The 23,548-nt window shown below is 42.2% G+C and overlaps 1 protein-coding gene across 1 annotated transcript in view; it reads right to left on the bottom strand.

The window, feature by feature from the left end:
- The window catches only part of smyd3 (SET and MYND domain containing 3), a 207,735-nt gene that overhangs the window by 172,569 nt on the left and 11,618 nt on the right, over positions 1–23,548 (bottom strand). Inside the window, exons 2-5 of the mRNA XM_055864258.1 lie at positions 10,744–10,807; positions 9,705–9,812; positions 9,301–9,355; positions 1,742–1,878 (exon numbers count right to left, since the gene is read on the bottom strand). Of these exons, the coding sequence (XP_055720233.1) occupies positions 1,742–1,878; positions 9,301–9,355; positions 9,705–9,812; positions 10,744–10,807 (364 nt within the window). The remainder of the gene's footprint in view (positions 1–1,741; positions 1,879–9,300; positions 9,356–9,704; positions 9,813–10,743; positions 10,808–23,548) is intronic.

Raw genomic sequence — 23,548 nt, 5'->3', positions numbered from 1 at the left:
TTGGCTAAATGAGTGACCTAAGCGGCTTTAAGCGTGGTATGATAGTCGGTGCCAGGCGCGCCGGTTCCAGTATCTCAGAAACAGCAGGTCTCCTAGGATTTTCCCGCACGACGGTATATATGGTTTACCAAGAATGGTGCGACAAACAAAAAACATCCAGTCAGCAGCATTCCTGTTGACGAAAACAGCTCGTTGATGCGAGGTAAAAAGGAGAATGGCAAGAATTGTGCAAGCTAACAGGCAGGCCACAAACAGGCAAATAACGACACAGTAAAAACAGTGGTGTGCAGAACGGCATCTCGGAACACACAACTCGTGCCCACGGATGGGCTATTGCAGCAAACGACCACACCGGGTTCCACTCCTATCAGCTAAAAACAAGAAGCAGCAGCTCCAGTGGGCACGCGATCATCAACGCTGGACAATTGAGGAGTGGAAAAACATTGCCTGGTCCGACGAATCGCGATTCCAGTTGGGTCATGCTGATGGCAGAATCAGGATTTGGTGTAAGCAGCATGAGCCCATGGCCCCATCCTGCCTGGTGTCAACGGTACAGGCTGGTGGTAGTGGGGAATGGTTTCCTGTTACTCGTTAGGGTCCTTGATACCAATTGATACCAATTTCCATGCCCCAAATAATTCAGGCTGTTCTGGATGCAAAAGGGGTTTTGACCCAGTTCTAGATGAATGTAACTAATAAGGAACACCTTCCTAATAGTGTGTTTGTAACCCCCTTTTGCTCTTAGAACAGCCTCAATGTGCATGACACCATTTTGTTATTAAAGTGAAACGTTCATCTCTAAGGGAGACCTTTTTTTCCAAGCGACTAGCTATGTGTGTGTGCGTGTTACCCCAGGGGCAGTGTGAATCCTGTCTGATATTAAATATGTCATTCAGAAATTTTTGTCTGCCGGTCTGTCAGTCCATCCGTCTCATTGTCCGTCCGTCCATCCCTGTCCTGTCCACCCCCTTCCTCCTGCTCTCCCCTTAACTCACCTTCTCTGTCCAGGAACTCTGGACTAAAGTTGGACTGATTTGCATTATGTAGATGTGGAGTTCTACAGAACAATTCACTGTAGAGAGCGTCTTTGTCTCTCTCTGACACACACATGTGTATGTTTGCTATTTGAACAGTGATGGTAATCAGAACCGGGTCTTGGTGTGAGATGGTTTATAAGACAGAGATGGGCCCAGAAGGCTAGCTAGCCATATAATGTAAAACAGCTGTTGCTTTTTATAACAGTTCATCTCACACACAAACGTATACTCATGCGACACACACACACACACACACACACACACACCTGATTAAGAGACAGAAACAGCCTAGAGAAGTACATGAGTGTAGAGCAGCTGCAGGTTGAAGACCTGGGAGGAGAGAGGTCCGGTTTCATGCTGAGAAACACATTGAGATCATCAGGAATACCAGGAACAACACACTTTTACTGTCTACAAACACACACCATTTACACATCAGGCCTGCTGGGAATCTTTTAGACATATGTGAAGGTATGACCAGCCCACCAACAGAGCAGAGAAACAGGCTGCAATGAGAGAGCCTGGGTACTATAGTGTGGGCCCTGCCTCTTCACTACTCCATCTTGTTTCACATCATTGGGACAACACATCGTTCTGTCTGTCTGTCTGTCTCGCATGCATGCATGCACGCAAGCCACACACACACACACACACACACACACACACACACACACACACACACACACACAGCTGCAGTGATCTACCTTGGCCAGCAGGCTGAGGGGGTCCACGGCGGGTAGTTCCTGCGTGATGTTGGGGACTTCCTGTTGGATGTAGAGCTGGAGCATGGCGCTCAGCTGAGACAGTCCATCCCTCCTCTCCTCTCCCATATCACACAGGTCTGTATAGGAGAAAGAGTGGTCAGCGGAGCCACACGCGCACAGTGACACGGTCGGTCTTTGTTTTCGCATTATTCATATTTCCTGGTAAGTAATCAACATGTAAGTATGAAGAAAAAAAGAAATCTACGCTATATTTGTTGCTGAGAGGAAGACTAGTAAAGATCGACACAGAGAAAGAAGAGTAGAGAGAGAGAGAGGTGGGCACAACATTAGTTATCCTATAAGTAACTACTCCAAATGACACTTGATTTACAGAAATAAATATGACCTGATTCAGAATGGTTTCAACAGTATATCATGAAAAGATCAATCTATTGGGCTGATCAATATTTTGTGCTATAGTAATGTGCTGAAGTATATTACAAAATGTTTATACTTATGCAGGCCTTATTATCATGAAAAGAATGAAGTAATGTAAAATAAATACTGTACAATTAATCACATTAGAAACGATCAAAATGTCTGCTGTCTATTCTCTATGGTCCAACTCCAGTCCTCCAGTACCCCCAACAGCACACATTTGTATTGTGGCCCCTGGCCAAGAACACCTGATTCAACTTGTAAACGAATCATCAAGCCTCAATGATTTGAAATCAGGTGAGTTTGTCAGAGGCTACAACAAAAACGAGTGCTGTTGGGGCTTCTCAAGGAGCGGAGTTGGGAAACACTGGTCTAACAGGTTTCTGTTGAGTGACGTTTAAGTCCCTGCTACAGTGTTGTTTGTGGTGGGTAAATGAATATATGTGGCTCATGGTGAACTACTACATGGTGAACTACTAACTATGGTGCCTTCAGAAAGTACTCACACCCCTGGACTTATTCCACATTTTGTTGTGTTACAGCCTGTATTCAAAATGGATTAAAAAAGAATAATAATCTCCCCCTCATCTACACACAATATCCCATAATGACAATTACACATTAGTGAAAACATATTTGTAGACATTTTTACAAAATTGGTAAAAATGAAATACAGAATTATCTCATTTACATAAGTGTTCACAACCCTGAGTCAATACTTTGTAGAAGCACCTTTGGCGGTGTTAACAGCTTTGAGTCGTCTTGGTTATGTCTGTATCAGCTTTGCACATCTGGATTTGGGGATTTTCTCCCATTCTTGCTCAAAGATTTTCTCAAGCTCTGTTAAGTTAGATTGGGAGTGATGGTGAACAGCAATCTTTACAGATCTTTCCACAGATTTTCAATTCGATTCAAGTCTGGGCCACTCAAGGATTTTCACATTCATGTTCTGTAGCCATTCCAGCATTGCTTTGATTGTATGCTTGGGGTCATTGTCCTGTTGGAACATACATCTTTGCCCCCAGTCTAAGGTCGTTTTCACTCTGAAGCAGGTTCTCATCAAGGATGTCTGCATTTGGCGCCATTCATTGTTCTCTCAATCCTTACCAGTCTCCCAGTCCCTGTGTCTGAAAAGCATCCGCATAGCATTATGCTTCAAGTTAGGGATGGTGTTAGATGGGTGATGAGCTGTGCCTTTCTCCAGACATAGTGCTTTGCATTCAAGCCAAATAGTTACATTTTTGTCTCAGCAGATCAAAGAATCTTTTGGATTTGCCTGTATATTATGCTCACAGTCTTTCACGTGCCTTTCTGTAAACTCCAGGCGTGCTGACATGTGCCTTTTTCTCAGGAGTGGCTTCTGTCTGGCCAGTCTCCAATAAAACCCAGATTTGTGAAGTGCTGTAGAAACTGTTGTCGTTTTGCTAGGCTCTCCCATCTCGGCCAAGGAACTCCGTAGTTCTGTCAGAATGGTCATTAGATTCTTGGTCAACTCTGACCAAGGTCCTTCTCACCCGGTTTGGTCGGACGGCCAGCGCTAGGCAGAGTCTGGGCAGTTTCATATTTTTTCAATTTCCCAATGATGGAGACCACGGTGTTCTTGGAAACTTCCAACACTCTAGAAATTGTTTAATATCCTTCCCCAGATATATGCCTCATCACAATTCTCTCTCAGAGATCTACGGACAGTTCCGTGGACCTCATGATATAGTTTCTGCTCTGACGTCCACTGTCAACTGTGGGGCACAGGGGTGTGAATACTAATGTAAAATTGATATTTTATTTTATTAAATCACTTCATCATTATGGGGTATTTTGTGTAGATGGATAAAAAATATATTTAATACATTTTGAATTAAGGCTCTAACACAATAAAATGTGTAATAAGTATAGAGAATACTTATTGAATGCACTGTACAAGTACCACAAATATGCAGAGGTTGAACGCTCATATATTTTGGAACACTTGAAGACATAAAATACACAAAGAATATGATATACACATGAGACGATCAACAATCCAAACTGACGAGCTGCAGTTCGTTAATCACAGTTTAATACACAGAACACACATAAAATCAGGCCTATATGGAATGTACTTCAGCTATGGATATCACATGAGATTCTACATAGAAGACAAGATGCACGACACAAATGACACGAGGAACTTCTCACATCTAAAATTGAAATGGAGCATACGTCATACGATACATTCCATGACTCCTTAGATATGGTATTCTGTGCTGAAAAAAAACCACTGGAATACTTAAGATCTCCTGAACATGAATAGTCACTCTCAATGAGTGTTCGAAGCGACCATTGATTTCATATTGTACTGTGTTGCTCTGCCTGCTATCTATGTGGCTAGCTATACTCTGTTACGTCGGAGCTACTAACGTGGCTCCTATTATATTTCTCATCCATCTTCTCATCTCAGATCTCATCTAGGTCTTCAATCAGGGCTGTGCATTTCATAACCAGGGGACAACCGTTAGGATTTACTCAAACATTCTACGTACATGCCTTTCTTATTCTTTGTCAACATTGTCTTGACGATGTGCATCCCCCTGGAGAGATATGTGATGATAGCGCATCCCCCTGGAGAGATATGTGATGATAGCGCATCCCCCTGGAGAGATATGTGATGATGTGCATCCCCCTGGAGAGATATGTGATGATGTGCATCCCCCTGGAGAGATATGTGATGATGTGCATCCCCCTGGAGAGATATGTGATGATGTGCATCCCCCTGGAGAGATATGTGATGATGTGCATCCCCCTGGAGAGATATGTGATGATGTGCATCCCCCTGGAGAGATATGTGATGATGTGCATCCCCCTGGAGAGATATGTGATGATGTGCATCCCCCTGGAGAGATATGTGATGATGTGCATCCCCCTGGAGAGATATGTGATGATGTGCACCCCCCTGGAGAGATATGTGATGATAGTGCATCCCCCTGGAGAGATATGTGATGATAGTGCATCCCCCTGGAGAGATATGTGATGATGTGCATCCCCTTGGAGAGATATGTGATGATGGTGCATCCCCCTGGAGAGATATGTGATGATGTGCATCCCCCTGGAGAGATATGTGATGATAGTGCATCCCCCTGGAGAGATATGTGATGATAGTGCATCCCCCTGGAGAGATATGTGATGATAGTGCATCCCCCTGGAGAGATATGTGATGATAGTGCATCCCCCTGGAGAGATATGTGATGATAGTGCATCCCCCTGGAGAGATATGTGATGATAGTGCATCCCCCTGGAGAGATATGTGATGATGTGCATCCCCCTGGAGAGATATGTGATGATGTGCATCCCCCTGGAGAGATATGTGATGATGTGCATCCCCCTGGAGAGATATGTGATGATGTGCATCCCCCTGGAGAGATATGTGATGATGTGCATCCCCCTGGAGAGATATGTGATGATAGTGCATCCCCCTGGAGAGATATGTGATGATGGTGCATCCCCCTGGAGAGAAATGTGATGATGTGCATCCCCCTGGAGAGATATGTGATGATGTGCATCCCCCTGGAGAGATATGTGATGATGTGCATCCCCCTGGAGAGATATGTGATGATGTGCATCCCCCTGGAGAGATATGTGATGATGTGCATCCCCCTGGAGAGATATGTGATGATGTGCATCCCCCTGGAGAGATATGAGATGATGTGCATCCCCCTGGAGAGATATGTGATGATGTGCATCCCCCTGGAGAGATATGTGATGATGTGCATCCCCCTGGAGAGATATGTGATGATAGCGCAACCTCTGTCGTACCAGAGTAATCGCTCCATTAGGAAATCCAACTTACTCTCTCTCCATTGCTGCGTGGGTGCTCTCCGCCATCGTGACATTACTGAAAATGCTTCAAGTGCTTTCGGAAAGTATTCAGACCCCTTGACTTTTTCCATATTTAGTTACGTTACAGCCTTATTCTACAACTGATTAAATTGTTTTTTTCCCCTCATCAATCTACACACAATACAGCGTAATGTCAAAGCAAAAACAGGTTTGTAGAAATTTTTGCAAATTTATTACAAATACAAAACTGAAATATCACATTTCCATAAGTATTCAGACCATTTACTCTGTACTTTGTTGAAGCACCTTGGGCAGCGATTACGGCCCCGAGTCTTCTTGGGTATGACGCGACAAGCTTGGCACACACCTGTATTTGGTGGGAGTTTCTCCCATTCATCTCTGCAGATCCTCTCAAACTCTGTCAGGTTGGATGGGGAGCGTTGCTGCACAGCTATTTTCAGGTCTCTCCAGAGATGTTCGATTGAGTTCAAGTCCGGCTGTGTGCTTAGGGTTGTTGTCCTGTTGGAAGGTGAACCTTTGCCTCAGGTCATGAGCGCTCTGGAGCAGGTTTTCATCAAGGATCTCTGTACTTTGCGCCGTTCATCTTTCTCTCGATCCTGACTAGTCTCCCAGTCCCTGCCGCTGAAAACCATCCCCACAGCATAATGCTGCCACCACCATGCTTCACCGTAGGGATGTAGCCACGTTTCCTCCAGACGTGACGCTTGGCATTCAGGCCAAAGAGTTCAATCTTGGTTTCATCAGACCAGACAATATCGTTTCTCATGTACTGATTGATTCCTTTAGGTGCCTTTTCCAAACTCCAAGCGGGCTGTCATGTGCCTTTTACTGAGGAGTGGCTTCCGTCTGTCCACTCTACCATAAAGGCCTGATTGGTGGAGTGCTGCCGAGATTGTTGTCACCCCCCTGACCAAGGCCCTTCTCCCCCGATTGGTAGTTTGACCGGGCGGCCAGGTCAGGAAGAGTGTCTTGGTGGTTCCAAAATTCTCCCATTTAAGAATGATGGAGGCCACTGTGTTCTTCGGGACATTCAATGCTGCAGAAATATTTTGATACCCTTCCCCAGATCTGTGCCTCGACACAATCCTGTCTCAGAGCTCTACAGACAATTCCTTTGACTTCATGGCTTGGTTTTTGCTCTGACATGCACTGTCACCTGTGGGACCTTATATAGACAGGTGTACTCCTTCAAATCGTGTCCGATTAATTGAATTTACCAAAAGGTGGCCTCCAATCAAGTTGTAGAAACATCAAGGAACAGGAAGCACCTGAGCTCATTTTCGAGTCTCATCGCAAAGGGTCTGAATACTTACGTAAATAAGCTATTTCTGTTTTCATTTGTAAAACTTTTGCAAACATTTCTAAAAACCTGTTTTCGCTTTGTCATTATGGGGTATTGTGTGTAGATTGATGAGGAAAAACATGTATTCAATTCATTTTAGAATAAGGCTGTAACGAAACAAAATGTGGAAAAAGGGAAGGGGTCTGAATACTTTCCGAATGCACCGTAACTGCACTTGTGTTGACGGATGTGTAATTCTATCTGTTGCTTTTGAATTGCATTTGTTCTAATGTGTAATTGTAAATGTATGGTGTTGTATTGAGACTGACCATGTTGATTTATTGTTCCTAGGGCACCCTTGTAAATGAGACCCTGATCTCAATGGGTTTCCCCTGGTTAAAGAAAGAAAGAAAATGAAAAGTAAAATCTTTAAAAAACATCATCTAGTGGTGTTGCCTATTATTTTCCTTCCCTTTCCCTTCCTAGTGTTTTCCACGGTAGGTACTTGGAGGGGTCTCTCTGCCGCCATCTTAGTTTCTGATAATGACAAGCGGAATAACCTGGGTCCATTAATACTGGTTATGGTCGCCTACACCATACTGTTTCTACCATATACAGTATCTGCATGTTAGTCGAGCAACATAGTCAAAACAGAGACTTCATGATCACCATTATAATGAGAAGAATGCGTCGGTCACATCTGAGCTGTCTTGTTGACCGCTTCCTGTATATTTCATCAGGAGTGATGCTCTGGTTATATTCCCATGTGGGAAGCTGCTAGTTAGACTAGGAGACTGGAAGAGAGCCACAACTTCTCATTCCGCCCCTACTACTGTCCACACTGTGTCTGACACTGTCCTCATCATGTCTAATGTCCCCATTATGTCTGATACTGTCCCCATTATGTCTGATACTGTCCCCATTATGTCTGATACTGTCCCCATTATGTCTAATGTCCCCATTATGTCTGATACTGTCCCCATTATGTTTAATGTCCCCATTATGTCTGATACTGTCCCCATTATGTCTAATGTCCCCATTATGTCTGATACTTTCCCCATTATGTCTGATACTGTCCCCATTATGTCTAATGTCCCCATTATGTCTGATACTGTCCCCATTATGTCTGATACTGTCCTCATGTCTAATGTCCCCATTATGTCTGATACTGTCCCCATTATGTCTGATACTGTCCCCATTATGTCTAATGTCCCCCTTATGTCTGACACTGTCCTCATGTCTAATGTCCCCATTATGTCTGATACTGTCCTCATTATGTCTACTGTCCCCATAATGTCTGATACTGTCCTCATCATGTCTACTGTCCCCATAATGTCTTACACTGACCAAACTATGTCTGGTACCGTCTCAACTAGGTATGATGTCCCCAATATGTCCAACACTGTGTCTGACAATGTCCCTGTGTCTAATACTGTCCCCACTTTGTCTGTCACGTCTAACCAACACCTAGTCCTGTAGCTGACGTTGTGTACTTAATCTGAGACCTGGGGACAACATGTAAACACCACCTGTAGATGCACGGCCAGGCTATGTCCCACCCGGGCCAGGCTATGTCCCACCCGGGCCAGGCTATGTCCCACCCGGGCCAGGCTATGTCCCACCCGGGCCAGGCTATGTCCCACCCGGGCCAGGCTATGTCCCACCCGGGCCAGGCTATGTCCCACCCGGGCCAGGCTATGTCCCACCCCGGCCAGGCTATGTCCCACCCCGGCCAGGCTATGTCCCACCCCGGCCAGGCTATGTCCCACCCCGGCCAGGCTATGTCCCACCCCGGCCAGGCTATGTCCCACCCCGGCCAGGCTAGAATTGACTTCTCCTGCTGTCTGAGTTGATGTTTGTGTTTGAAAATTATAGAAGAATGTAAAGAACTGTGGAGGAGATTGTGATTGTATATTTCAATATGTATATATTTTGTTTTGTTCGACGAGAAAGGCAAAACAAAGTATTGAATGTCACTTTTGTAGGGGAGGTGGGAGAGACTTACGTGACTCATGCTCCTCTAAAGAACACAGCCCTGGAGAAGTCTGCGATGGACTCAACTAACGGAAGAGAAGAGGGAGAGAGAGAGAGGGGGAGGAGAGAGATGTAGGAGGTAGAAGTGGTGGAAAAACATGGAAAATGGAAAATGGTAAGAGAGGAAGAAGTGTAAAACTAGATGAGATCAATTATTTATCATGAGAACCGTCTAAAAACAAAACAAACATTCTCATCCAGGTCTGTTAACCGTAGGAAAGTGTTTGGCTCAATTCCATCTTCATTTTCTCTGAGGATTTTTCAACTTCTGAAATGAGTTTCAAATCACTTCCTGGAGTGACTGGATTGAAAAACGGATTGACCAGTCAATTCAGAACATTGAACCAATCGCTGAGCGAGTCAGGGGAGGCGTACCAATCTAAAGATGATCCTGGCTGCCAGACGGACAGAGTCAGTGGGGATTCTGGGATGGAGGCTGCGGAGACATTTACACTCCCTCTTGTGGTCCGACCATGCCCGTTTCTGGAGAGAAAACACATCATTTAAAAAAGATATTCTATTCGTGTTCATATAGGTAGAAAAGATATAGGAATAGGACCAGTACAAACTGAAAAGGCGTCGAGAGATTTGGAAAGAACTGAAGGGAGTGAACTCTTGAAAGTTAAGGCAATGTGAAGTGGAAAAGGGGGGGGGGGGGCGCACTTTACAAACACACACAGGCAGATGTGCATGAGTGTGTGTGTGGCTGTGTGCGTGCATGCGTGTGCGAGTGACTGGGTTGGGAAGTCAGGGGCGTTTGTTAGCGGGAAATCAGAGGTGAATGGTGACATTTCATATCAGAGAGGAGTGGAGGAGGCTACACTAGGGTTAGGGGTTCAAAAGCAGAAGTCAAATTTCGGTAGGACCTCGTGTGCAATTGACCAATAAAGTGACCTTAAATGTAAAGGTTCGCGTCGATGTGAAAGAAAGATGGCTAAAAGGTGAATATACAGTGCTGGCTTGAGATCTGTGCAGGTCAAATTCTAATTTACACAGAAGCAGTGGTTGCACTAAACAAGACTTCTGTTGATTTCTATTTTGGTGCAACAGGGGCTGGATGTTGCTTTGCACCACGCCTGGAAATAATCTAGGGGAAAACACTGCGCAGAAGGACGAGGTAGAGGAGCACACACACACACACATTTGTCACAAACACACACCTGTTGTGTAATGGAAACCAGTATATATGGGGAGCAGCAGTGGGCAGCATTGTGTCATTCATTTCATTAGGTGACATCATGTGCTGATGTAGGAATTGGGTCAGTCTCAGATGTTACAACACACACATCCCTAGGTCTATTGTTCCCCTACGATAGGGGAATAGGGTTATTTCTTTCACATCCATCGTCCCTTTCTTTAGGTACTTGAATGAGTGGAAACAGCATATGAGAGAACTTCTGGTTGGGCTGCTTACCTGGCAGGTGACGTCACAATACCACGCTACCTTACACTGAGAACATCTCAGGAGGGTTTCACGCCTAAAGAGACAGAGACAGAGAGATAGAGAGAAAGAGAGAGAGAGAGACAGAGAGACAGAGAGAGAGACAGAGAGCGAGAGACAGAGACAGAGAGAGACAGAGAGCGAGTGACAGAGACAGAGACAGAGAGACCGAGAGAGAGAGAGAGAGAGAGAGAGACCGAGAGAGAGAGAGAGAGAGAGAGAGAGAGAGGCCGAGAGAGAAACAACATTAACTCACAGTTGATTTGGGGAGTTTTTCCTCTGAGGCAGTGCCCCACATACAGTGCCTTCAGAAAGTATTTGTCACACCCCTTGACTTTTCCCACATTTTGTTGGGGGTACAGCCTGAATTTAAATTGAGATTTGTCGTCACTGGCATACAACATAATGTCAAAGTGGAATTGTTTGACATTTTTACAAATTCATAAAAAATTAAAAGCTCAAGTAACTATGCAAATGTACACTCATGAACTTATTGAGGCTTGACATAACAAATGGGTGGAATACTATTGACTCAATACGTCAATAGTACTAAACCCCTTTGTTATGGCAAGCCTAAATAATGCCTTGCAAAGGCGACCTATTGAATGTCTATACACCCAGTCACTACAAAGATAAAAGCGTCCTTCCTAACTCAGTTGCCAGAGAGGAAGGAAACCACTCAAGGATTTCACCACAATGTCAATGGTGATTTTAAAACGGATTGCGTTTAATGGCTGTGATAAGAGATAACTGAGGACGGATCAACAACATTGTAGTTACTCCATAATACTAACCTAAATGACAGAGTGAAAAGAAGAAAGCCTGTACAGAATAAAAAAATATTCCAAAACATGCATCCTGTTTGCAACAAGGCACAAAAGTAATACTGCAAAAAATGTGGCAAAGCAATTCACTTTTTGTTCTGAATACAAAGTGTTATGTTTGGGGGAAATCCAATACATTACTGAGTACTAGAGGTCGACCGATTAATCGGAATGGCCGATTACATAGGGCCGATTTCACGTTTTCATAACAATCGGAAATCGGTATTGTTGGACACCGATTTGGCCTATTTAAAAAAGACAAATTCTAACACCTTCATTTAACTAGGCAAGTCAGTTAAGAACACATCCTTATTTTCAATGACAGCCTAGGAACGGTGGGTTAACTGCCTTGTTCAGGCGCAGAATGACAGATTTTTACCTTGTCAGCTCTGGGATTTAATCTTGCAACCTTACAGTTAACTAGTTCAACGCTCTAACCACCTGATTACATTGCACTCCACGAGGAGACTGCCTGTTACGCGAATGCAGTAAGAAGCCAGGGTAAGTTGCTAGCTAGCATTAAACTTCTTATAAAAAACAATCAATCAATCAAACATAATCACTAGTTAAACTAGTAATATCATCAACCATGTGTAGTTATCTAGAGTGTCCTGCGTTGCATATAATCGATGCGGTGCGCATTCGCGGAAAAAGGACTGTCGTTGCTCCAACATGTTCCTAACCATAAACATCAATGCCTTTCTTAAAATCAATACACAGAAGTATATATTTTTAAACCTACATATTTAGCTAAAAGAAATCCAGGTTAGCAGGCAATATTAACCAGGGGAAATTATGTCAGTTCTCTTGCGTTCATTGCATGCAGAGTCAGGGTATATGCGATAATAATAAACATTTTGTTTTCGAAATGATAGTTTCCGGATTCAACCATATTAATGACAAAAGGCTCGTATTTCTGTGTGTTATTATGGTATAATTAAGTCTATGATTTGATATAGCAGTCTGCCTACCATCGCTCAGTCAGCAGCAGGCTCGTAAGCATTCATTCAAACAGCCCTTTCGTGCGTTTTGCCAGCAGCTCTTCACTGTGCTTCAAGCATTGCGCTGTTTATGACTTCAAGCCTATCAACTCCCGAGATTAGGCTGGTGTAACCGATGTGAAAAGGCTAGCTAGTTAGCGGGGTGCGCGCTAATAGCGTTTCAAACGTCACTCTCTCTGAGACTTGGAGTAGTTGTTGAATATTGAAGTCTCATGTTAAAAGGAACCACCAGCTTTCATATGTTCTCATGTTCTGAGCAAGGAACTTAAACGTTAGCTTTTTTTACACTGCACATATTGCATTTTTACTTTCTTTAACACTTTGTTTTTGCATTATTTAAACCGAATTGAACATGTTTCATTATTTATTTGAGGCTAAATTGATTTTTATTGATGTATTATATTAAGTTAAAATAAGTGTTCATTCAGTATTGTTGTAATTGTCATTATTACAAATACTTTTTTTTTTAAAGCGGCCGATTAATCGGTATCGGCTTTTTTTGGTCCTCCAATAATCGTTATCGGTGTTGAAAAATCATAAAATCGGTCGACCTCTACTGAATACCTCCATATGTTCAACCATAGTGGTGGCTGCATCATGTTATGTGTATGCTTGTCATCGTTGGGGAGTTTTTCAGGATAAAAACAAAACAAAAAAATAAACGGAATGGAGCTAAGCACAGGAAAAATCCTGGAGGAAAACCTGGTTCAGTCTGCTTTCCACCAAACACTGGGAAATGAATTCACCCTTCAGCTGGACAATAACCTAAAACATAAAGCCAAATCAACACTGGAGTTGCTTACCAAGAAGAGGGTGAATGTTCCTGAGTGGCCGAGTTACAGTTTTCAATTTAATCTGTTTGAAAATCTATGGCAATATCTGAAAGTGGTTGTCTGGCTATGATCAACAAGCTTGAAGAATTTTGAAAAAGAATAATGGGTAAATCCAGGGGTGGAATCAAGAAATATTAGTGTTGTATTTTTCATCTTTTTTTTTTTCTTTTTTTTTACAAATGTTAGAATTTTTCTTCCAGTTTGACAAGAGCATTTTCTTTAGATTGATAAATTGTCAACAATTTTCATTCCAATTTGTAAAACAAAAAAAAGTGGAAAAAGTCAAGGGGTGTGAATACTTTCTGAAGGCACTGTATCTCAGACACCCAGATCATGAAATATGGAGTCTTCAAACTAAAAATATGTGCCGTTGGGGGGGGGGAACTCGAGGACCGGAGTTGGGAAACACTGCCCTAAATGACTTACTTACTTACTTACTTTATTGTCCCCATGGGGAAATTTTGTTGCAGTGTCATGTACACATTTAAAGTGGCGTTAAATACAAAACAAGATTGACAAGACAACTTTCAATAACAGTCACGCACCAATAAAAATAAAAATAAAATAATAAAATAAAATAATAATAATAATAGTAATAGTCCTAGATAATACACTACTTTTGACCTGGGACACATACTGTAGGGTTAGGGGTGGCAAGTGGCCACAGTAGTGCACCAAAGGGAATAGGGTAGCATTTGAGACACAGGTTTTGTTTCTGAACCTGAAGAGGATCCACTGAAACCAGTCACTGTTGTACAGTTAGCCCCAAGACATCATTTGAATGGCATGACTAACCACACTTTCATCAGCAGTATGTATCAAGCAGTATGTGTATGTATATATATATATATATATATATATATATATATATATATATATATATATATATATATATATATGTGTGTGTGTGTGTGTGTGTGTGTGTGTGTGTGTGTGTGTGTGTGTGTGTGTAATTACCATATTTCTTCAAATCTCAGTCTCCTGAACTGTGTGCGCACTATGTCTGACAATGAGTAGACACGACCCCTGGTTATATCTGGTTAATAGCTTGCTCCAGTCAAATCAACATAACTCGCTCACTGTTCTGTGTTCAGAATTTCTACGTCTGTCTGTGACTGAGGCTTGTGTGCCTGTGTGTGTGTGTATGTGTACATGTTGTTTTATTTTCTCCCTCTGTAAAGTCATTCCAACAGAAAGCTGCAGGTCCTACAATCCAAACATATGTAATCTAATCATGAAGTACTATGAGTGGTCCTTATGATTTTGTCACTGACGCATGAGAATGTGACGTAATCTTAGCTCACATTACTAGGCTGCACGCACGCACGCACACACACTGCTGGCAGTGGCCTGCTTCCTCTCAGCATGAAAGACATTGAGTGTTTCCTATCCATTCATTTGTCAGAGTGGTTAAAATACTTTGCAGTTGTTTTTGGCTCTCTGAGACGTAGCTAAAACACACTTACCCTCCCTATTCCCTAATAACCTCCTACCTCACACACACACACACACACAACTATATATGGGGGTCAGAACCACTTAAAATCTTCCAACAGGCATTTCCTGGGTCTGTTTCTATAACAGGCAGAGAGATAAGGGAAGTCAGAGGAGAGAATGATGAAAAACTACAGACTTGACTGGAAAAAACATTCAATGGTCTGTGAAGGCTGAATTATGAAGTCTAGAAGAGTGATTCTTCATGAAATCAGGAACAAAAAGACATGGCATATTCATGACATTGTGGCCTTACCCAGGCCTCCTTTAAGACTCCATAATGTTTCATCTGTAGGTGCTACAAAGCAAACATTGGTGTCATATGAAGCTTCACCACTTTCTCTGTAATATATGAGTCGTATTTTGACTTCATTAACAATTGTCTTATGTTTATCTTTTTTTTATATGCACAAATAAACGTGAATATTTAAAATAGAACATTTTAGATTTTAATAACTATACAAGTAGCAGAGATCCCACTCTGGGACTTTGATCTGCCCGTAAAGAATATTATGTTCAACAAAAAATTGAAAAATACCAAAATCAAACATTTCCTATTTTTCAATCATGTTTATATTTTTCTATAAATAAATTAATGTAAAAAAATAAATAATATATATCAAAATACGACTCATATCACAGAGAAAGTGGTAAAGCTTTATATGAGACCAATGTTTGCTTTGTAGCACCTACAGATTAAACAATAAGGAGTCTTAAAGGAGACATCACAATGTCATGAATGATTAATTATTTCTCAATTATGCTTTTAGATAGAAATTTCACAAAGAAGTCAACAATCTTTCCTACTAAGGACCATTTTAGAGATTAAATCTTGTGAAATGCCCCCAAAATCAGAGCTAGGAGCTGAAACATACACCAGAGACTTCTCCAGTATACTGGTCAGATACATAGTAAATACATCATAATGATAAAACCTACAGCATTCCAGTGGCAATTCAGATACAGCAGTGGGCTATCATCTCATGCCATGGCTCTGTTTATTATTCAGTTCACCCATGAAAGCTTTCCCCAACACAACTTTTACAGGACTTGAACTACTTTTATCTCTATTTATCTTGGGCAGGATATAGGCTCTGTGTAATGACATCACTCAGCGCTTTTTCTTTAACAGCTTGGACTGGACTTCCTCTGGATAAGGACCTGGCAAACACTGGGATTTATACCGTGTGCGTGCGTGCGTGCGTGCGTGCGTGCGTGCGTGCGTGCGTGCGTGCGTCCTTGACCAGTACTGCTTCTGTTCAAAGATTACCAATAACATTATCGATGTAGAATGACAGAGAAGCACAGAGACAGAGCGAGAAGCATCAGGTTAATGATATGCCGAACATGCAGATGTAGGCTAATCGTTCTGCGATCCTATAGAGAGAGACATCTACACTAACCATGGGGTTCTCTCAACATACACACACACACACACACACACACGAAAACAAAGATCCTTCATCTCAGTCCTGTCATTACTGGGCCTGGCTACAGGTTGTGGAATAAACCAGTGCGCACACACACAAGGAATGCTGGGATACAAAAAGAAAGGAGGACCAAGGCACTCTTCATAAATTAATTAAAATGCCTTTATTAGTATGGCATGTTCAATAGAAACAAAGTTGTTTAAAAACCGACGCGTTTCGGCTGCATGGCCTTCGTCAGGGAGTACAGAAAAAAGAGAATACAATGTCCTCTTTTGAAAGTCTTTTCCAATTAGCCCTAATTAGAAGAGGGAGTGGTTACCAAATTGGACACACCTAGTAAGCAATAATATACACATGAAAAGGTAAAATACTGTAGCTATGTTATCATGAGCATACAACTCCAAGCTAGAAGCATCAGAACACCCAGAGAGGCAGTTCCAACCCTAACCATGACTGGGAGAAGTGTCCAGAACAAGAAAGCAATATATTCCACAGATCACAGCAAAACATGAACAACAGTCCAAACATAGCTAGAGGGCAATTGAGCAAAATGTCCACTAGATGACAGCAAATGGACCCATAACGACCCTACAGGAAGGGTGAGAAATCCATATCTTCATTTAAACCAGGGTACTTAGTGGCCTGTAGTTTGTAAATCCAAAAACTTTCCCTTTGGTTTAACTGTTTAAGACGGTCCCCTTTTCTAATAGAGGCCGGAACATGATCAATACCCATAGCTTGTAGGGAGGCAGGGTTACCATGGTGTAAGGACTTGTAGTGCCTTGCCATGGGGTAGTCTTCATTGCCTACCCGTATGGCGTACTTGTGTTCCGTCAAGCGATCTTGAAGGCGTCTCTTTGTCCGTCCAATGTAGAACACCTTGCACTGTGGACATTCCAGTCTATAGATGACATGAGTGGTTTTGCAGTTAATAAAATGCTTGAGGTAATACTCCATTTTAGAAGCTGTGTCAACAAAATACTTTTTCTGTACAATATTACTGCAATGGTTGCACTGGTAACATTTAAAAGAGCCCTTGGGTTTGTGGTCAAGCCAAGTTTTTTGAGAGTCACCCGGAAGGTAACTGTGGACTAATTTGTCATTTAGGGTAGGACATCTCTTAAAGCTTATGACTGGTGGTTCAGGAAAGACTTGGCGTAGTAGCGTATCACTTTGGATGATTCCCCAATTATTTTTAATGATTCTTTTAATGTTCTCTGCTTCAGTGCTGTATTTTGTAACAAAATACACTCTCTCTGATGTATCACGGGGCACTCCTCTTCGTAACAAGTTCTCTCTGTCAAGTAATCCAGCCCTTATACCTGCATCTTTCAGGACCTGAACGCTGTAGCCCCGATCCAAAAAGCGATTCTCCAATTCTGCAGATTTGACACTGTAGTCTGTTTCCTGATCGCAAATTCTACGGACTCTTTGGAATTGGCCATATGGAATATTCTCTTTTAGCCTTTTGGGGTGAAAACTGTCTGCCCTCAGAATGGTATTCCCATCTGTAGGCTTCCTAAAGATTGATGTGTGCAAACAACCTTTGTCATTTTTACTAATATCGAGGTCCAAAAAATGAATGTTATCCTTGCTGTATTCCATAGTTAGTTTGATGTTAGGGTTAATGCTGTTGAGGTATTGGTGGAAGGAAATAAGTTCATCTTCTGAGCCGGACCAAAACAGGCAAACATCATCAATATAGCGTCCCCACCATATAATCCGGTCAAAGAAATGGTTATTAGAAGGATCCAAAATGAAGTCATTTTCCCATTTACCCAAGTACAAACCAGCGTAGGAAGGGCTGTAGCAAGCTCCCATGGCACATCCTTTGACCTGTTTGAAAATACGGTCCTGGAAGATAAAGATGTTATGGTTAAGAGTCCATTCAGTCAGTGATACAATGAATTCTGTAGGAGGCATCTCAGTTTCAGGCCGGGTACTCAAGAAATGGTGCATCGCTGCCAAACCTTGTTGATGCTCAATGGTGGTGTATAGAGACTCCACATCCATGGTGACTAAAAAGGAAGCTGTACCTATATTCTTCAATTCCTTAATTTTGTTCAACACATCTGTGGTATCTTGAAGATAGGCTGGAAGTGACAACAGAAAAGGCTTAATAAAGTAATCAATGTACTTAGAGATGGGTTCTGTCAGACTTTCATTACCACTAATGACTGGTCTGCCTGGGGGGTTTTCAAGATTTTTGTGGATTTTTGGAAGAAGGTAAAAAGAGGCCATACGCGGACTGCCATTGAAAAGAAATTTGAACTCATTGTCTGAAATGTAACCATTTTCCTTAGCTTCTGTGAGGATCCCTTTCAAATCAGCTTTTAGGTCCTCTGTAGGGTTGAAGGTAAGAGATTGGTAGAATTCGTCATTGTCTAATTGACGGTAGGCTTCTGTCACATATTTGTCTTTACACCACACTACTGTAGCACCACCTTTGTCAGCTTTTTTAATTACAATCCGTTCATTTTTGGATAATGATTCAACTGCATCCCTCTCTGTCTTAGAAAGATTACGTCGTGTTTTGTTGGAATCAATTTTACCCTTAAACAGATTCTCCACATCAAAATTAACTTTCTTGGCAAATGTATTTAGTGTGGCATTCTGGACTATGGGACAAAAAGTGGACTTGGGCTTAAAAGGTGTTTTTGAGGGAACAGTAACTGCCTGACCTGAGGCACTGGTGTCTGTAGTTGGAGAGATGTTTTGCTTGTACCAGGCCTTCAGATGTAGATTCCTGTAGAAACGAAATAGGTCAATCTTTGTATTAAATTCATTAGTTGAATATGTGGGGGCAAAGGACAGTCCTTTAGACAAGACCCTTATGCAATCATCAGAAAGGGGTTCTCCAGAAATGTTGATCACAGCCTTGTTCTGGTCCTGCTCCGTGTGGTTGGATAGTCTTGAATTCTTCCTCCCCCTCCGTGTTGGCCTCTTCCGCGTCCTCTCCCTCTCTTGTTGAGGAACCTGCGTGGCTCCTCTTCCTGATCTAAAAAATCTAGGGAGGAGCTGGCCTCTGAGCGTCTGGGGTGATCCTCATCGTCACTGCTTGTAAAGTTGAAAGAAACAGATCTAGGCTTCCTTCTCTGCAGATGTGATTCTGAATTCTTGCGTGTTGGTCTTCTCCAGGCAAAGACCTTGCCATCTCTATAATCTACTTCATCTCTTCTAAATTTTCTTAGCTTGTCTTGCTTCAATGTCAGAGTGAATGTGTCTACTTTCTCTTTCAAGATCTCATCACATTGTGCTTTGTTAGAAATATCACTGTGTTCTGAAATTTTCCTTTTTAATTCTTCAATTTCTGTTTGGACTACTTGTCTGTCCTTTTTGGAATCTTCTATTAAAAGTAGCATTAGGTCCAAAGAACACTTGTTGAGAATAGCCTCCCATTTATCTTTGAATTCAGTTTTACCTTGTGCTCCATTAGCTGGAAACTTCATAATACGGAGTCCTCTGGGGATTAGGCCTTTCCTCCAATAGTCAGACAAGGTGATAGAATTGAGGTCAAGTTTAGTATCTTTCTCCATAAGGTGTTGCAAGTCTCTGTAAGCCTTGTTTAAGTCCATTCCAGTATTCTCTGTGGCAGTCATCTCATCTAGCAATGAGGTAGTGGTAATAATCCTTTGGCCCTCTTCATGGGAATAGGAAAATCTTGTAGATTCTTGGGTAAAATCCATGGGTTTGAGTTGTGAAATGTCCTCAAAAAACACAGAAAGAAATAACTGTGGAGCTGCTTCCTCTAAGCACCACCCAAGTGCTGTTTAACTAGTAAAAAGAGGAGGAAGGGAAGCGCTACTAAGGTACACTATAGTATATTTTGGTAGATAGAAGGTGCTCTTTGGTAAAAGGTGTAAATTGGTCATCAAAAAGAAAGGAGGACCAAGGCACTCTTCATAAATTAATTAAAATGCCTTTATTAGTATGGCATGTTCAATAGAAACAAAGTTGTTTAAAAACCTGGGATAAAAATGCTGGGATACATTTGGAACCATCAGATCAACAGTGAGTGTGAATAATCCGGCCTGCTCTACTGACCTCGTATGCTTTCACACATACATACCATGTAGACACACCGACAGACTCACACACAATATTCTGTTGATCCTAATCAGTCTGTTTTCTCTGTAAATATCAGTATTACCGTACACCGATTGACTACTGCTGTTATTTTTTTATTTTTTTTATTTTTTTTTCACCTTTATTTAACCAGGTAGGCAAATTGAGAACACGTTCTCATTTACAATTGCGACCTGGCCAAGATAAAGCAAAGCAGTTCGACACATACAACAACACATAGTTACACATGGAGTAAAACAAACATACAGTCAATAATACAGTGAAAATAAGCCTATATACAATATGAGCAAGTGAGGTGAGATAAGGGATATTGGGTTAATTCATTGGCCTGGTCCTGTTAAGACCTATTTCATTGAGTCAATTAGATCTCTGTTATGTTCTCTCTCTGCAGTTCAAGGAAAGGACTACTGTAGATATGTCCATCTTCGGGGTCTGTACCCAAAACGTGCTTCTTCTCCTCTCATCTAAATCTTTATTTTTCTTCCTTCCCCACCACATTCCATGACTTTCATCTCTCTCTCAAGGTAATTCTGTTACCAAACTTCGTATCTGCACCGTTCTTCAAGTAAATGTGTTTTTGCTAAATGTTCTGTGGAAACAGTTAAATGTAGTCCTTGTGCACATAGTTTATCTTTGCAATCATTGGTTTTTGTTTGGTATACGTTTTAAAGTGAAAAATCACTGTAAAAAAAAAAAAAAGCCTCTGCCTGTCCCTCTCCCTCTCTCCCTCTCTCCCTCTCTCCCTCTCTCCCTCTCTCCCTCTCTCCCTCTCTCCCTCTCTCGTCTGAGCTGATTTTAGTTGACTTAGCAGGTGATGACGTTCTGCTTGAGAGAGTCCGTATCCTGGCACCTAATCAATATTCATGACTATGTTAAAGTGAGTTTATTAAGAAATGTTGACAAGCAATATAGAATTAAAGTACCTTTCTCTCTCTCGCGCTCGCTCTCTCAATCTCTCATCAGATGGAATACTGGTACTGTACATGATGAATGAAGATGGAAGTGTGCTTTGATGGAAGTGTGTGCATGGTAATTCATTTCCTCAGCTGTATAGCGATGGTTCAGTGTTAGCTAGTAATTAGCGGGGCCCTTTTCCACGGGCTGCCCGTCGTGCCTGACTGATTTTCTCATTTCCAGGCCTCTGATCTGACAAGTCTGTGTGTGCATTTGTGTGCGTGCGCAAGGTTTAAGATGGTATACAGCAGGTTGTAATGCCTGGAGCATTCTAATGTAAGCTGCTGTGTGACCAAAGCCCACATTTGATCTTCTGACCAGGTTTACGACAGGATAGAGGAGTCCGTCCTGGGAAAAGAGACGCTTTGGACGCAAGGCTTGAGCGATGGACAGTTTATATCGTTTACCGGGGTATTGTGAAATACCGATAGATGAAGACTCGGAGGCTGCAGGGGTGCATGCTACACCACTGCTTATAAGTTAAATCTAAGATGTGTCAAATAAATTGTATCCAGCTCAGGGTTCCAGCTATGGTTTGGTTTGCTAACTTGCTATTTAAAAAGTGTCTACATGTCCAGATCGAGCTTCTTGGTTACAGCAGAGACATTCAATCCCCTCCTGGATCAACATCCCGGTTGCCTAAATTGTTTTGTGTATAAAAAAATATATAAAAAACGAATTTTTTTCTTCTTTTCAAATAGGGCCCCTTGTGTGCACTTCCGGTAATACCGTATACCACGGTATGGTACAGAAACGGTATGATGGTATGAAAATGTGGACAACGACCAACCCTACTCGATGCACAATTGACTATTATTAAGGCCACAACAAATAATGTACTGTCAACCCTTCTATACCACAAAAACTCTAGGTTTGATGGCGACCGAAGATAAACTTTTCAAACGCAGTGAAACAGGTACTTGGCTAAATAACACACACACGTTTTCGTTTTCCATTTCGCTGTAGTGGACAAGACCGTGGTGTCCGAGTGATAATGTCACTATGATGCTAATCAAGATTCGACTAGATTCTATCCGCTACAGCTGTACTGGTCAATAAAAAATCTCAAATGACCTATTTGAACGTCTCAACCTTTACCACGGCATAAATGACACACACACACACGCACACACACACACACACACACACACCTACTTATTAGGGCTGACCCCATTTGTCGATTGTTTGGTTGACCAAGATCTTTTAAAATCGAGTAATCACAAATATACACTACCATTCAAAAGTTATGGGGTCACTTAGAAACGTCCTTGTTTTCCATGAAAACATACATGAAATGAGTTGCAATATGAATAGGAAATATAGTTAAGACATTGACAAGGTTATAAATAATGATTTTTAATTGAAATAATAATTGTGTCCTTTGCTTTCGTCAAAGAATCCTCCATTTGCAGCAATTACAGCATTGCAGACCTTTGGCATTCTAGTTGTCAATTTGTTGAGGTAATCTGAAGAGATTTCACCCCATGCTTCCTGAAGCACCTCCCACAAGTTGGATTGGCTTGATGGGCACTTCTTACGTACCATACGGTCAAGCTGCTCCCACAACAGCTCAATAGGGTTGAGATCCGGTGACTGTGCTGGCCACTCCATTATAGACTGAATACCAGCTGGCTGCTTCTTCCCTAAATACACTGCTCAAAAAAATAAAGGGAACACTTAAACAACACAATGTAACTCCAAGTCAATCACACTTCTGTGAAATCAAACTGTCCACTTAGGAAGCAACACTGATTGACAATACATTTCACATGCTGTTGTGCAAATGGAATAGACAACAGGTGGAAATTATAGGCAATTAGCAAGACACCCCCAATAAAGGAGTGGTTCTGCAGGTGGTGACCATAGACCACTTCTCAGTTCCTATGCTTCCTGGCTGATGTTTTGGTCACTTTTGAATGCTGGCGGTGCTTTCACTCTAGTGGTAGCATGAGACAGAGTCTACAACCCACACAAGTGGCTCAGGTAGTGCAGCTCATCCAGGATGGCACATCAATGCGAGCTGTGGCAAGAAGGTTTGCTGTGTCTGTCAGCGTAGTGTCCAGAGCATGGAGGCGCTACCAGGAGACAGGCCAGTACATCAGGAAATGTGGAGGAGGCCGTAGGAGGGCAACAACCCAGCAGCAGGACCGCTACCT

The sequence above is a fragment of the Salvelinus fontinalis genome, chromosome 16, assembly GCF_029448725.1.
Source record: "Salvelinus fontinalis isolate EN_2023a chromosome 16, ASM2944872v1, whole genome shotgun sequence".
NCBI lineage: Eukaryota > Metazoa > Chordata > Actinopteri > Salmoniformes > Salmonidae > Salvelinus > Salvelinus fontinalis.
Note: the sequence above shows the minus strand (reverse complement) of the source record. Positions and strands in the feature narration are given on the sequence as shown.